This window comes from Tachysurus fulvidraco, chromosome 6 (assembly GCF_022655615.1).
Source record: "Tachysurus fulvidraco isolate hzauxx_2018 chromosome 6, HZAU_PFXX_2.0, whole genome shotgun sequence".
NCBI classification, from domain to species: Eukaryota; Metazoa; Chordata; class Actinopteri; order Siluriformes; family Bagridae; genus Tachysurus; species Tachysurus fulvidraco.
Genome location: NC_062523.1, coordinates 16,633,898 through 16,650,232, shown reverse-complemented (window position 1 = coordinate 16,650,232; position 16,335 = coordinate 16,633,898). Strand labels below are relative to the sequence as shown.

The following is a 16,335-nucleotide window of genomic DNA, read 5'->3' as shown; positions in this document are numbered from 1 at the left end:
CTGTAGGTGTTTGACGATGTTGACCACCTCCCGAGTGGAGTAAGGGTAAGTGATGGTTCCCTGATCTGCCATGGCACGTAGCTCTCCAAATGCTGCCACGAGTTTCTGGAGAACTGCGTCAGGAACGTCGGGTCCATACTGCTTTAGCATAGCCAACTCTGCCTTGGGCTTCGGGTTGTCCACTGCATGACAACTAAAGATGTCCCCTAACACAAACACCGATATAGCCATATTAGACACATCCTATGACGTTAATGCTCTAGAATATTAAAAGTGATCATTATAGCAATTTTGGTGGAAAGATCGTGAAGTTGACAGATTTATAATTCAAACTACAAACAAATGCAGCACCTCGCTTTAAGTGTTCCTTCCCAAACATAGACACAGAACAAATGTACTCATGTTGGATGCTGATGCATAACTAAGTCCTCTCTAAATTGACTGAAAGGCGTGTGCATTTGTCACCAAGTCACAGAGCCTAGGTACAGTACATCCCCGTGACATGCTTTTTTCCCTCTGAGAAGACATTTTACCAAAGTTATCTAAAAGCGAGGAGAATTTCACTCATATATTACAAAAGCTCTTGCTCAATACACTTTTACTTGATAAGCTGAATCAGGTTAAAGACTTCACCAGAAAAGAGAGGACTGTTTGCTGCTTTGTTCAAATGATGTTCAAGTAAAATTTACTGGGAATGAAACTCACATATGGGCAGTGGTGCTACTCTTGTTATTTGTGTTTGTGTTTATAGCTCTCAGGAATAATAAGAGTTCTCGGTTAATGTTAGGAAAAAACATGCACTTAATCAGACATGTCCAGTGCCAGATGTCTTACCGAGAGCACCGAAGAAGTCGTTTCCCAAGAAAGGAAAGCCTGGGCGATTAGCTAAAACAAGCATGCGGAAGTCTGGATGCATGGTAATAACATTGGCTCTCCCATCTGCTTCCATGGGATCTAGAGAGAGAGAAAGAATATTTTTTGACGTCTACATTATACTAATATTTACATAACGCAAAAAGCTATCAATCTCACTCTATTACCTGACACTATTCTTCTGCCATCAGCCAGGATCATTTCTCCACTCTCCACCAGAGTTTTCAGGATACAGGTGACATTAGTGGGGGCTTTATCTGCCTCATCTATTACCAGAATGTGTCCCATCTTTACAGCTTTCACCTTCACATAGCACATGGAGACAAGCAGAGATAAAAAGGTTCCATTTTCATAGCACTAACACACAGTCATGACGTCCTGGCTTTGCTGGCTGCTATTAATCTCTCACGAACAATGTCCGACATTTCACTTTGAAACCACAGCGTGTTGACAGGAATTGCACAGGAAATAGGGCAGTGCAGATGTAGACGTATATTTCTTAAAAGCATAAATGGACTGCTAACCCAGGTCTATGACTTATATATAACAATTTTCTTTTCATCTATTGATTTCACTTCTTTTATAACCCATCTCAGATCATTTACAGGTGGTGTTTGCCTGTTCTGCTGGCACAGGGTTGGAACATTATAAACCACCGAAAAGGACTCAACGCTTCATGAGCACTTCAAAGTTGACTCTATTAATACTCCGAGAGCTGCCAGGAGTGCTAATTGAGGTGCTACACTCAGAGTTGTACGAGATGAAAAGAAGGATGTGGCTCTGTATTGAGCTGAGGCATCATTAAAACCCATTTGAAAAGGACACCCACAACCGTGGCTCACAAACAGTACACCTAAATGCCACAAACTCACACTAACAAGACACCACACAGACTGCAGACACTAGCGATCTGCTGGATTAGTACACACTGTTCACTGGCTCTCTCATGAATCTTTAACATGCTTTTCCTCAACTGGATCAGAGCATCTTTAGAGTGGGTGCCTGGCAACAAGTGTGCCCTCTTTGGAGCTTAGCAAAAGATCAACTACTAACTGACTAAGTATTAATATCACTAGAGATGGCTCTCTTCACTCCTCTGCTTCGATTTCTCAGCTTGAACAGCACATTTCACCAGAGACATATTAATAAATTTTGAGTGAGATATTTAAGATGTGTATATTAATTATTCCTTTGAGAAGTTAGTGCTGCTCTGATATCAAACAGTTTTCGCTATTACAGTGACAATGGTAGCGAAAACGTGAACCCACACTGGCCCTTTCCTTTCCCTGGACTAAAGGATTAAAGCGCTGCTGCATCAATCCCGTTACATAGAGATGAAGCAAATGCTGTTTAATATTGGCACAGTGGAAGGGGCGTGGTCAAGGACAGGTTTGTGAAAGGATGGCGGAGCTGAGGGAACTGGGTGCTAAGGATCTCACACCCATGCTAAATTATATTAATTACTGTTCTCTGTTGCATTGAGCTGTATCAGGGATACAAGAGGAAAAGAAACACTAAAAAGCAAAAATAAAAAATAATGTGTATTTTGAGTTTCTCAAGTCTGCCTACAGTTTTCTCTTTCCTAAAGCCTCCAATCCAAACATGCTACACTTGTGCCGAAACCCTGGAAAGAGGAAACTCGAGGCAGACTTTGGAAACTCAAAATGCACTCTCTTGCTTTTATCTTCACAGCCACAGCTCACTGCAACAAAAAACTGTCAATAATATAATTTAGCACAGGCGTGGGATCCTTACTCCTCACTTCCCAGTGTTCTGCCGTCTATTCACAAACTGGCGCTTGAGCTCGTCCCTGCTTCCACAGGCACCATGTCACCATTTTGATCTACACATGTTGAGAAAACATATTTAAACAAAAGAAATCAATTACAATATAAATATTGGATGCCACTAAAGATCATTTTAATGTGTCTAAGACATGGCTATGTATATACTGTACGCACATAAACTGTATATTATGTGGGAATAGTCTTGACTGAATATGTTTGAGACAATGACCCAGGATTGTATGAGGAACACTAACCAGTGGAGAGTCCTCATAAACAATGATCCCATCCCTCACAGATGGCTGAAGAGTCAACGTCTGGACCGTAGTGTCTCTGTATGAACCAAGAGCAGAAAACAAGACACTAAGTAAAACTTCTAAAAAATCTTATTCCAAATGTTTGGTTTCAAAACGTAAAGACATGACACAGCCTGAGAATTTCTTAAGGGAGCTGATGTAGATTTGTTTTGTACTCTTGTTCTCCATATAATTATACAACATAATTATACAATTTAATAGATAGAGTGCTCTCATGTCTGTAGGTCTCAGATGTGAAGCATTTCTCAGCAGAGTTACTGGCATGGAGATTCCCTGAAGTGATTTCTTTGGTCTAATATTAGAGCAGCTAACCAGGCCAGTAGGACACAGTTGACTTTCAAATAACTTTGAAAAGGACCCTGTATTAACTTTATATCACTACATACGTGTTCTGAAATGAGCATGTAGAACACCATTAAGTGCTACAATGTCCTATATTATAAAGGATCAAAAATAATCACTTGACCCTGGAAAGAAGGAGCCTGTTTTTAGTCAATGCACATAATAAGATCACAGGATTCTTAGAAAATCTAAGCACTTCAACAGCTTTAGGCTGATAACTGATATCTTGACATAAATATAAATGACATGACTAATTCCGCTAGTTATAGAGTTAAGAGCTAAATGATTCCGCTTCCTATTCTACCGGATGTGGACTTAAAAAGAAGATAGTATAAATATTTCTGAAACAAGGTTTTATAATATAGAATAAATTTACCTGTGTAGTTGCAGATATTCTCTGGGCCTGTTCATTAGATGCAGGAATCGGTCCACAATTTTGTTTTTCCCAACACCCTGTCAATCAAAGAGAGCAATCTTAATGACTATGATGCATAAGCAAAAAGTAGCCATACTATCGTTTATTTACAATCATACTTCACACAGACATTCAAAGAATCCTAATATTGTGCACAAGGGCTGTTAGGATAAGCTTCAATTTAAAAATGTGTGTGAGTCTATTTATCAGGCCCGGGAGCACTGTGACAGCTGTGGTCATGCCGTTCCCTCCATCCGGAGTCGGAACGCTCCTTCCAGGGACAGGGAAGTCAACTATAGTAGGGAGTGGGCGAATGTACACTCGCTGTAGGGCATGAAGAGTCCTAGTTCATTGGTTCACACTGTCCCTTAGTGTTTAGACCTCTGCTCTACATTTAAAGTTTGGCCTCAAGTGATTCAAAACAACTTGGCCTCATGACTCAAAGTCACACTCCTCCCTGGAGTGTGCTAATAAACTCTTACTGTACCACAGGATTGTGTTAAGAAGAAGCTCACTGAACACCTCTGGCAGGACGATCATCACTCATTCATTGGGGACAATATTAGGAGCCTCTAAATGTGTTTATGTGGGTTCATTTTGATATTTACCTGATTGCCCACCAGCAGAAGGTGTTCACCCAACAAGAAGTCCTTCAGCATGTCTTCCATAATCATCATGTGCTGTAAAGAGGCCACAGACATTACATAAAAGTCTAAGTCTCAAAGCAATACCGTCTACATTGATGTTTCATAATTCTAAAATGCTTTAAAACAAATATCTGAAATATAAGCTGGGACTTTATGTGGTTAATGTAATGAGGGAGCTGCAAAATACAGTCCACTTTATTAGGAATTATCAACTTTAACTAACTAGCAAAAACGTTAAGATATATAAATGGACCACAGATACTACATGCACCTTCGAAGGAAAAAATATTCATACTAAAAGCACACTTGAGGGTACTACCCAAGAAAGAGCATCATTTATTCAAAGAGTGCTGGACATTGTGTATTGAGTAGTCTGAATTTTAGAAAACCCTAAAACACCCTAATTGTTTTCAGTTAACCTACCAACACAATGAAAGAGTACAGTGTCTGCAAGTTAGGTTTCACCACATGCAGGACACAGAGGCTGCCATATCTAAGTGAATGTCCTTATTTTTGTCTCAGTGGTGGGCTCTACTCCTCTCATGGGCATGCTCAAAAGACAAAAAGCAGGCCACTCAGAAGTGGGACAGAGAGGAACTTTTTTCTCATCTGCCTTTTTCTTGTCCTCTAACAGCATAGCAGGGGAGTGTTTTCAAAAAGGGAGAGGAAGTATCTAGGTCAGGCCAGAGTTCTTTCCCTCATGAGGATGGTCTGGCACACTTACAGGGTGGCATTATCAAAAAGTTAAAGCAAACATACTGAGAAAATGTCATGCAGTATATAAAATTTGGTGATCACATATGACAGGCTTGTTTTAACATATATAGTTAAAAGAATTACCAGAAGAGTTGTGCAAGAGACAAGGACTACTTGTGGTCAGAAAGACCTGGAATTAGCAGGTACAACTGTTTAAAATAAAACAACAAGTAATACACTCAACCACCATGACCTGAATGTATGTTCACCACACAAGACTTTGCTTAAAACTCCATATTGTAGCTTGTTTAAAGTTTGCTACACAACATTTAGACAAGTCTGTGAAATACTGGGAAACTATACAGTAGTCTTTGCCATAATTCACACCATGTTTGGAGGCCAAATGGCACTGCACATCAAACCAAAACCCCATACCAACGGTGAAGTTTGGAGGTGGGAACATCATGGTGTGGGGCTGTTTTGCAGTATACGGCCCTGGCAAACTTCTTATAACTGAAGGAAGGATGAATGGAAATATGTACTGATAAAAACCTGCTGCCATCTACCAGGATGATGAGGATAAAATGAGTGTGGACATTTCAGCAAGACAATGATCCCAAACACACAGCCAAGTAAAACACTCAAGTAGCTTCAGAGAAAGAAAATAAAGCTGCTAGAATGGCCCAGCCTATCACCTGCCTCAAATCAATTAAAAAATCTACTTAAGGAATAAACATTTTTTTAGTTTCTAGAAGAGACCAATGGAATCTTTAAGATTTGAAGTGTTTGTGTGGAAGAATGGGCCAAAATCACACCTGAGCAATGCATGCGACTAGTTTCTCCATACAGGAGGCGTCTTGAAGTTTTGGTACGAAGTGTTAAATAGATTTCAGTAAGTGTGAATACTTTTTTCCTGTCATTCCATTTTATTACACATAACTTAATTTCTGAACTATTACCGACATCTGGTGAAAATGTCATGTCAGCAGCTCCTTTAGAAATAGATTTACTGAGAAAAATGGTGACGTGTTCAATACTTATTTTAACCATTGTAACACCTTGGTCTCAGTTAACTGTCACTTTTGTAGCAGAGAGAATAGAAGGTTTTACCGATGACAACCTGCTAATCATTTGAACACCTGGAGTTTAATACAAGAACAACAATAATAATTGTAGATTATAATGACAGTAAGGAGACTGATGGCCTGTTAAGCTGCAGCAGAAGAGACTAATGCTGACATGCTCACCTGAGTGTTTTCATAAAAAAGTACATCAGGGACCTTCATCTTTTCGTCAGGGCTGTATACAGGAGCGGAGACCTTGCCTATGGTGAGAATTCCGTCTTTAATCGTACCTGGCATTAACAAAAAGACGGAGATGAATCGAACAAAAGAGAAAAAGGAAGAAAAAATGAAGCAGGAAATGGAAAGATTCAGGAAAATACGAGTGAGAGCATAGAAGGCAAGGAAGACTAAATTCCTCTGCTCATTCAACAAGTGTGATGACCTTTTAGCTCAACTCAGAATCACCATCTGTCTTTATCACATACTCGAGCTGTCAGACGTACATTGTTTACTTTTTTTTAACAAAATGAATTAATCACATGTTCGTTTTCTATTTTAAGTCATAGCAGGTAAGTCTATAAATATCTATATAATTTCTTTAGAAAATATTTTGTTATTTATCATTTGATTGTTGCTAAATGTAGGTAAAGGTCACTAAATAAAAACCTTTAATGCATTAGTTTTTAAATCAAATATATATATATAAAAAAAAAATTTCCCAAAATTTTCCCAAAACTAATGTAGTGAGATCAGTATTATTGCCCTATTCATTATATAGTGCACTATTTTACATCATTTTATAATGTTGTCTGTATATTATTACATTAAATATTGATTTCTTCTCTATAGAAATTATCCTTTGTGTCATTAAAGTGAATACTAATTTACTTCTTATGTATTCTTCTATATTTGTGTGTTGTCAAGTTGCTAGATAACCTACAGTATAATGTTCAAATAGGTCATATAACATCAGACAATGATGGTGCACCAACAAGTTATTGACTCTTTCACTGACACAATAGTGAACGTTGAGTAAGACGTTAATGTCTTTTATACCATTAAAATTCTAATGCAGTTTGGCAGCCTATCACATACAGTACAATTTACTATAATTTATCATTTATCAAATAATGCATTTATAATTAAAGAGTCTGAACCATTTATTGCAGATAGAATTGAATTAACTAGAAGACGGCGAGTAATAGTAGTAATAAATAAAGATGTTTAATCGCTAGTGTGTAGAGTACATTGAAACTCACAGGTGATGTCTTGTTTAAGCTGTGGGTCAGTTCGCTCCTCCATGGAACAATTCGCCAGGTTTTTCTGCAGAGCAGAGCGTGCCAGGCTAGGGAGGAACCTGTGTAGGGTCAAACAAAAAGCTTTAAAAATACTTTAATATGTATGCTATGGATGTATCCTATTCTTCTATCCCTGCATGGTTTCTGGTAGCTACTACACACCTGTGATGGGTATTTGTGGGTATATGAGGGCATATTTACAGTATATCACTGTTAGCAGCTCTATATGTAGGTTGTTTTCTACCTCACTTAAGAATCGTTTTTATAAAACAATCGATGTAAATACGTGATTATGTGAGAGATAAGAATGCTACCTAGACAAGCAGGCTTTATTCACAGCATGAGCAATGCTTTCTTCAGGATACTGAGACAGACGGCGGCAAATTCTTAACAGCTGTCTGGTGGACAATGAAGAAGCCAAAGACTGGGCCTGTATAAGAGCACAGACACACAAACAGATGCTATAGTGTAAATGAACTGATTTCCTTAGCCGTAAAATACCTTAAGGTAAAGATTCAATAATGGGCAGTGTTTCTTTTCTTACTGAATTTTTGTAATTATTATATTCTTGTATAACTACCATTGCAACATTAGAGTATATTTCACTCCTGGCCATATTCCTTGTTGTACATAATTGTACTTTTGATTTGCACTATTACTATTAATGTGTTATGTTATACTTCTGTTGTTTACTGCATTTGGTTTTCACTGTGTCGTATTATAATGTTGTATTTGATCTATGTGACAGTGTACATTTGTGACACATTTACATTTACAGCATTTGGCAGACGCCCTTATCCAGGGCGACGTACATAACTGCTTGTGATTATTAGATTATTAGGAGATACTGTACAGCATCTTACAGTTGGGTCATTGGTGCGTCTCAGGCTGTGGGTCAAATGCAGCAACTGTTCCACTGCTTCTTTTGGAACGTTCGGGGTCTGAAAGAAATTTATGACAGTGCAGTAATTTAATTTGTGCATAATTCTGCTCAGGAATAATTTAAGTCTGCAAAACTGGAAGCTCTTATTTTTGGCGGATAATAATTTGACAGTTTAACAATTTGAAGATTCTTGTTAACAGAAAAAGCATTAAAAGCATTTGTGTGTCAGCAGATTCATGCCCAAATATAACAGATTGAGTATGGAAGTGAATCTGGTATAAACCACAAGACATGAATGGCAGCCGGAAGGAATCCTGCTAAGAGATTCAATTATTGACTTTTGACAGTAAAAGAATGGCATGGAAGCATTCAGAATACTCTAGACATGCCTCTGACAGCTGAAAACATTGGCAAAGGATGTAAAGAATAAAGAGAAGGTGGGAGGAAGCCCACATTGAGGGTAAACAATGAAGGCTAAAAAACATGAATTTGGAACATTTTTCTCTGTAAATAAATACAAAACAGTGTTAAATTTGACATTGCCTATAGAGTCAGTGACTGTGTACAGACCATTTGATGGATAATTGCTGCCTCCTCCACTTTGGCAAGAGGTCTGACTGTGTGGAAGAAGAACATGGTGAGGAGCTCAGGACTGAGCCACTGCTGAGAACTGCTGCCTGTGACCGGCGGCTCAGCCAGCGCGATAACCCGGAATGAAGGATGGATGGGAAAGATGCGCCTATGTGAGAAGACAGGCAGTAAAATAGATGATCTAGTCATTCTTAGACACTTAAGACAGCTGATTTATACAAATACAGTAAAGGTGACAATAGATAAGTCAGTACATACTAAACTGTACCGCTGCTCATCTCTAAACCTAATCTAAACATACAACATTTCTAATTATCTCTAAACATAATCTGAACATATTGCACTGTATTTCTGCTTGTCTCTAAAATGATTAACTATATGCCATGGTATGATACAAATCCAAATCCAGAACCCTGGTCATGTACCTCAGTTTCTGTTTCTAGAGTTTGGGGGAAGGTGATTAGTGATGGACATGACTCCACACTGAACACTATCTGACCGAAGGTATGTGGACACCCGATCTTCACCTGTATCAGCTTCCTCCCCAAAATGAAGGTATTTATGTTGTAGCATTTAAAATTCTCTGCACTGGAACTAACAAGCCTAAACATGTTGCAGCATGACAATGTCCCTGTGCACAAAAAGAAGCTAAATGTGCCAATTGCTTTAACTGTAGAAACATCACCCATATAACTAAGTGCAAACTCGACCAAATTTAAATCATGCACAGCAAAAACATATGTGGCTGAATCTCAAATGCAGTTCTACTTAAGGTATTGAATTGAGTAGAGAACCACTATAGTTCTCCTGTATGGGACCACAATATTAAGCCTATGGAGCAAACACAGTGAGCTGAAAACAAAGATAAAAAAGCTAAAACAGTACATTTTCTGACCAGAAATATGTTAATTATTGTCTCCAAAAGCCACCTTTTCAGAAAATCCCTGCACTAATTAAAGTACAGAATTGAAGGAGCAGCTAAACAGCAACATCTCTTCTCAGACATGATCAGAAGAACATTTAATGATCTGCACTATTTCTAGCTGAACTCACTGAGCGAGAACAATAACCAAATAACCACAAGGACTTATGACTAGAAAAATTAATGTTATGTACTGTAACTTTAAAAACTAGTGTATACGATGCGAAGGATCCTTCATATTTTATGATCTATCAGTTACTACTGCAGAGTCTTTTTATGTAATTTGCAATTTAATACAGTTTATTATTCCTTCGGTACATTTGAACCTTGTAGCATTGGTATTTTTTGTATTTTTCCATTAATAACTGTAATAAAAGCAGACACTTGTCCTTTGATTACACGTGTTCCTAAAGGCTGAGATTCAATCTGCACCAGGCTTGTGATGTCTAACACCCAGAAAACAAGACATACTTTACAGGGACATGGTTGAGTGTTTGCAGCTGACAATACTACAGCTCCTGATGGACTCAGATTTCCTCCTAATCGCACTGGACAGCTTTGTCTATTTATAAACAGAGGAGAGTCCTGCATGTAATATCAGAAACAGAAACTGCAACTGACAGAGGCAGTGGGTGGAAAGAAGTGAGGTGCAAACTCCTGACCATTATATCATCTCTGGTATGACAATCACCTCCTGTTGCCTAGCAACAGCATACTATACCTCATGCCTGAGCTTGGTCCTAATCGTGTTTCCTGCTTATTTTGCTGTGTTGCAATGGCAACACACAGGTGCAGAGCTAGCACGAGCAGCAGGTTTCTCTAAACCTATCACAAGGAATGAAGGATTTGAGATTAATTACTTTAATCACAAATGATGCAACTATCTGGGTATAATAAAACTCTCAAGTGCCTGAGGAACTGTAAGCTGAGGGACTGGGAGCCTTCAGTGAGTTCTTTTAATACGTTAGGTATTAGGTCAGTCTCCTCTCTGCCTCCCTGTCTGGCTAGACAGCCCAGCATGCTAGGTTCACTCTTTAACTAGGCTGGAAGGAGTGATGTGAGTGTGTGTATGTGTGTTGAGAGAGAGAGTGCACGTGTATGTGTTAATTAAGAGCAGCACTGGAACCACATGAAGTATAGTCTGGGAAGCCGACTCGTAAGACAGGAAGAGGAAGAGGCTTTATTCCAGCCTCAGACGGGCCACCGCAAACATCCTTCCTGCCCGTCTAGGTGGGGTTCCAGCAGCATGAACATATCTATGTGCTGATTCTGTAGGCTGAAAGTTTACAGCATTCCTTAAGTGATGAAATGCGGAGACGTCGCGGTAAAGAAGGAATTGTGATGAGCTCATATAAACATCAGTTGTGTTATTTTTATAACAACACAAAGATATGTCTTACTAAGAGACGAGATATAAATCAGTTCCTATCAGATGACAAAAACATTGATAATTGTTTGCTACAGTGAATTTCTATTTCTGTTCACTAGAGACAGGCAACAACAACCACTTTTATTGAATAACAATGATGAAAGCAGTTTGTTCTAATGATTCACCAATATGATATCGTAGCATTAAATATACTATTGCAGGAAAGTTAAACTTACAGATGAGTCGTTCTGCATCATTCTTATTATTATTTCATCTAATGAATGCAACATATCCGGTGATTAAAGTGTAAATCAGTAGCAGTTCCCTAGCAGGTAGTTAACTCCACATTACACAAGCTGCTAGACTGCTGAACCATTATAGACTTCATATCTGAGGCAAAAAAAAACAGACACAAAACACTCGCCAGCCATGACACCCCTATAAACTCAAGCCTCAGTGTAAAATAAACTAGCCTTTCTGGTGGGCAGCTTCCTGTTATTGTGGCGAGAGATGAAAGCACCCATTGTCATGGACTGTAATGCATCTCATCGAGAGTCAATGTTTTACTCAGACACTGAGTCCTGATTTTAATTTACTCTCTCCCACTCTCACAGGCCTGACAACAGGCATTTTTATGGCAATTGTATGTGTGTTTAATTGCAGGTCAGAGACAGACACTCTATGGGGGTGATGTCAACAGGAGTTAATCAACACCTCAGATATGGCTCTGTCCTTTCAGGCAGCTCTGAGCTGTCAGGATCAATTCAAACGCTCTATTAGAGCACGTGAGCCACTGGTCTGTGTTCTCTGTGCTTTGGGAAAAAAACATTCAGCCATGATAGAAACATGATGGAAGCTCATAAAGCTAATACACACTACAGTACTCCACTGCAATTTTTAATACTCTAACATCTTAAAATCTTTCCAAGGTACAGAACCGAGAAAGATTTTATTAACCAAGAAATGTTTGTCCCTGTAGCATAGATAAATATCTACACCAACCTAACTGGATGTTTATCCTCAGGCACTTGCAGCACACCACATGTTTATTCATTTCATTAAGGCTTTCATCAATAGGTTTACCCTTCAAGTGTATCTGTCTTTACACATTCATTTACAGCCTCATTGGGATCTATGAACTGACCTGATCCTAAGTTCTACAACGCTTTAAGTCGTACTTATTTAACTGCAATTCTTTAATGTTGTATTTTTTATGTTGCAATAAAAGTAATCAAAGACAGGGTGATGTAATGTGTCCAGGCACTAAGCTGTTAGAATCCAGAAATGGGGAATTTTCTGTTGCATTGTAATCCTCTTATACCACTACAATCTCAAGTCAACTCAATGTGTGCACGATCATAACATTTCATGTATTAAAGAAAGACACGTTACACTGTTTACAGCTACATTTCTTGTTCTGAAACATCTGTGAAACAAGATCACTCAAGCTTTAACAGCCATAAACCCTTGTTCCTCAGCAATATATTTTTTCTCTATCTTAAATTTTTTAAAGTTAACAATGCAAAAAAAATTTTTAATTTTTACCAGAAAATATAAATAAACTGTTTTCAAGATTTACCCATGGTGGAAAACATAGACACAAGATAAACGAGATTCCTCCATAAAGACGAGCTAAATGTCTTCAGAAGTTCAACAATTGTACATCTTTGTTAAAGAACTATAGATTATTAAACCAGTTAATAATAAATTATGTGGAGAATCAAGTATATTGTATACAATATACAGAATGTGTGTTGGCGTTCTTTATGTCTTTGATTTGCTTCTACTCTGTTCTCTGATATGTTCCTACCTAGCAGTTTTCCTATAGAGCTTGTGAATCTGTACATGCCACTTTGTGATCCTGGTTCCACTGTTGTGCTGTAGTGTTAATGAAAATCAACACATGCATTAAGAGAATTTTTGAGTGATTTCTGAATTTCTATGTGAATGAATATCCTTGTTCAAATACATTTTGAATTTTCATACTAAAAGCAAAATATAGATGTTTAATGCTGCGTGTAAGTCTACATTATTTAAATGCATTGAATAGGAATCGTATACAAAGTAAAGCACTCTTAGGGGTGTTGATTGGTATGAGCTTCCATGAGCAAATTAATAAGCTTGAACTGAAGACTCCCTAACACTCCATCACTCACACACACACACACACACACACACACACACACACACACACACACACACACACACACACACACACACACACACACACAGGACACACACGTGCAGACATGCAGACACTCATTTCCTCATAACACCTTGCCATTGACGTAATCACATGTGCTAACATAGGCTGTTGTTCCCACTGGGAGCACATATGACTGGCTGGCAGGTACAGAAATAGTGGAACATTCACATTTCTTCTACATGCAACACTGCATTTTTGTCTGTACACCTGACTGAAAACCAATAATATGTTTGCCTCTAATTGTTGGAACTAAAATCTGATTGCAAATTCTGTGTTTTCTTCAGAACCATGCATATGTGTAACATGTCTAACACTGAAACACAGCATGGGGCTGTTGCATTAGTCTAGTGGTGTTCAAGATGTCCAATCTTAGCTGAAAAGGGTCAGCATTGGTGCATATTATTATTCCAAATAAAGCAGAAGTCACTCTTATGTCTTCTGAAAGCCAAGACCAACGGATTAAAAAGGGTTCACTGGAAAAATACCTGAACCCACACCAGTCCTTTTTGGATAAGATTGGACAGCGATGTGCTAGGCTGTGACTCACGGTACCTCGCCTGCAGCTCATGGTCATTGAGCTGGAGCTCTTCTTTCACAGCGAGGTAACGATCCCACCGCAGGAGCCGAGTTCCATCATACAGAGCCAGTTCTCGATCATGCAGCAGCCTGCATGAAGAACACACACATTTTTGTCACAGCATCACCTCTATTTTTGTCATAGCATCACCTCTATTGTGATCATCAAAAATCAATAAATAAGCTAAAAAATCCAAATTGCCTGGACAACACAGCCAGAGTTCCTAGGTTAACTCGATGGATGCCATCCAGCAGGACCAGCTTGCCCTCCTGAGCCGCGCTGACCAGCGGAGAGGCCCTCCAGGCCGTGTCACCGTTAGGCAGCGTGTACCGCTGCTGGAGCAGATCCCGCGCAGTCATATCCTGCCACATAGACAACCACGCATGTGATGAGTGCAAACATGCATGAACAAAACCAAGTAGCTTTAAAGAATAAGCTGAAAAGTACCATTTGTTTTATTTTCTACAATGGGTTTAATGCCCATTCGAATGACGCATCGTTAAAAGCTAATAATTATCAGTAATCATCAGTGGTTCTGTAGTTAATTTAAGTGTTGACGCAGTCAAAACACAGAAGTGACTTTTTGGAGCTAGATTTCAGATGTCAGAGTTCATATGCTCAGGCAGAAAAAAGAATTCGGTTGTTAAGGCGGATTATATTACAGTATCATTTGGCATTTATTTTATATTTATTTGAAAAATCTCACAAAAAGTAAACCAATAAATAAATAAAATACCAGCTCAGTTACAAAACGTAAAGATAATGAAATAAATCTCATGTAAAAGCTATACATAAAAATTAAAAAAAAAAAAACCTGAAAGTTTTATGTGATGAATTATAGCAGAAAAATTCCTTTTTTTCCCCGGACGCTGAGACCCCTGACCTGCACTAGCTAAATATATCCACGGCATGATGCACAGGCTACTTCCTTTTCCTGCTTGCTTCAGACTGAGCCAACAAATTCCCAGCATACCACAGCTTACACACAGACTCACTTCTCCACACACACACACACACACACACACACACACACACACACACACACACACACACACACACACACCACACACACACCACACACACACACCACACACACACACACACACACACACACACACACACACACACACACACACACACACACAAACACACACACTTCTCCTAGGCTGCTACACAACATATATAGTGGTATATTCACACATTCTTCAGAGAAAGAGTGGGTTTGTGGGTGTTTTTATGTGTGGGTGATGTGTTAAATCACACGCAGCATCTTTCAAAGGAGACTGTAAGCCTTCCAAGATCAAGAAATAAAAATGCTGGGGATTTAAGTGTGATTTATCAATGTGAGTTGATAAATGGGCCAAAAACAACTTACTGGAACTGATCAACATCTAAATATGATACAAATGACAGTTTGTTTTAAAAACTTCTTTCCAAAGCAATTTGCACAAAAATATCATCAGAACTTTTCTAGGATACACAGTATGTATCAGAATATGTTTACAGTAGAGTTGTATTAAAACTTTTATTACCTAAAAAAGAATTTGTTCATAATCATAATAGTAAATTGTTAACAAATGCATTTTTTAATACATTTATTTTTTTTAATCATGTGTAAATTAAAAAAGAAAGAAACAAATCTAACACTACAGCTATAAGTAAAAAAAATGTATTAAAAAAAAGTTCATTTTTATATAAAAAATAATAATGATGATTACAGTTCACCTATTTCAAGGTCAAAAAATACTATATCAGGAAGAGAAGCTTTCTATTGCTATGTTCACAAATACAGTGATCCGCATGAACAAAGCGACTAGAGATCATTTGTTTTCGAGAGCTGTGGATCTCCGGCAATACAAGCGACAGTAACCATTGCTGACTAGCGGTTCAAGTGAACACGTTTGGTGACTTTACGCAAAAATATGGAGCGCCCTGGTGCAGTGACTACCAATGGGAGTGAAGACAGTAGAACGCGTGCTTGCCTGAACTGTGGCAAGGATCACACACTACTTCTCCTTCATCTTACATAACTCCAAGCTATTTGCACCAGCCACAATATACCTTCGCGTATATTCAGGGCTTAGAATAAAAAAGTCCTCTGATCGCATAAGAAGAGCTGTTTAGGGTTGTTTTTGTGTCTATAAACAATTTTAATTCAATTCAAATCAATTTATTTCTATAGCACTTTAAACAATTCCCATTGTCTCAAAGCAGTTTTACAGAAGTACAGAATATTATATATATATATCTATAACTGTCTCATTTACTTTTCATTTTCAAATCTCTAGCATGGAAATGCCCAAGTCACATTCGACCAATCAGACGGTGTCACTGTCGCTTCTCTGACGTGA

General features: G+C 38.4%; 1 protein-coding gene across 1 annotated transcript in view; it reads right to left on the bottom strand.

Moving 5' to 3' along the window:
* Positions 1-16,335, bottom strand: part of vwa8 (von Willebrand factor A domain containing 8) — a 61,395-nt gene that overhangs the window by 36,076 nt on the left and 8,984 nt on the right. The window contains exons 13-25 of the mRNA XM_027164413.2: positions 14,186-14,346; positions 13,960-14,073; positions 8,890-9,058; positions 8,300-8,377; positions 7,751-7,866; positions 7,398-7,495; positions 6,322-6,428; positions 4,340-4,411; positions 3,693-3,769; positions 2,915-2,990; positions 1,041-1,176; positions 835-954; positions 1-206 (exon numbers count right to left, since the gene is read on the bottom strand). Coding sequence (XP_027020214.2) covers positions 1-206; positions 835-954; positions 1,041-1,176; positions 2,915-2,990; positions 3,693-3,769; positions 4,340-4,411; positions 6,322-6,428; positions 7,398-7,495; positions 7,751-7,866; positions 8,300-8,377; positions 8,890-9,058; positions 13,960-14,073; positions 14,186-14,346 — 1,530 coding nt within the window. The remainder of the gene's footprint in view (positions 207-834; positions 955-1,040; positions 1,177-2,914; positions 2,991-3,692; positions 3,770-4,339; positions 4,412-6,321; positions 6,429-7,397; positions 7,496-7,750; positions 7,867-8,299; positions 8,378-8,889; positions 9,059-13,959; positions 14,074-14,185; positions 14,347-16,335) is intronic.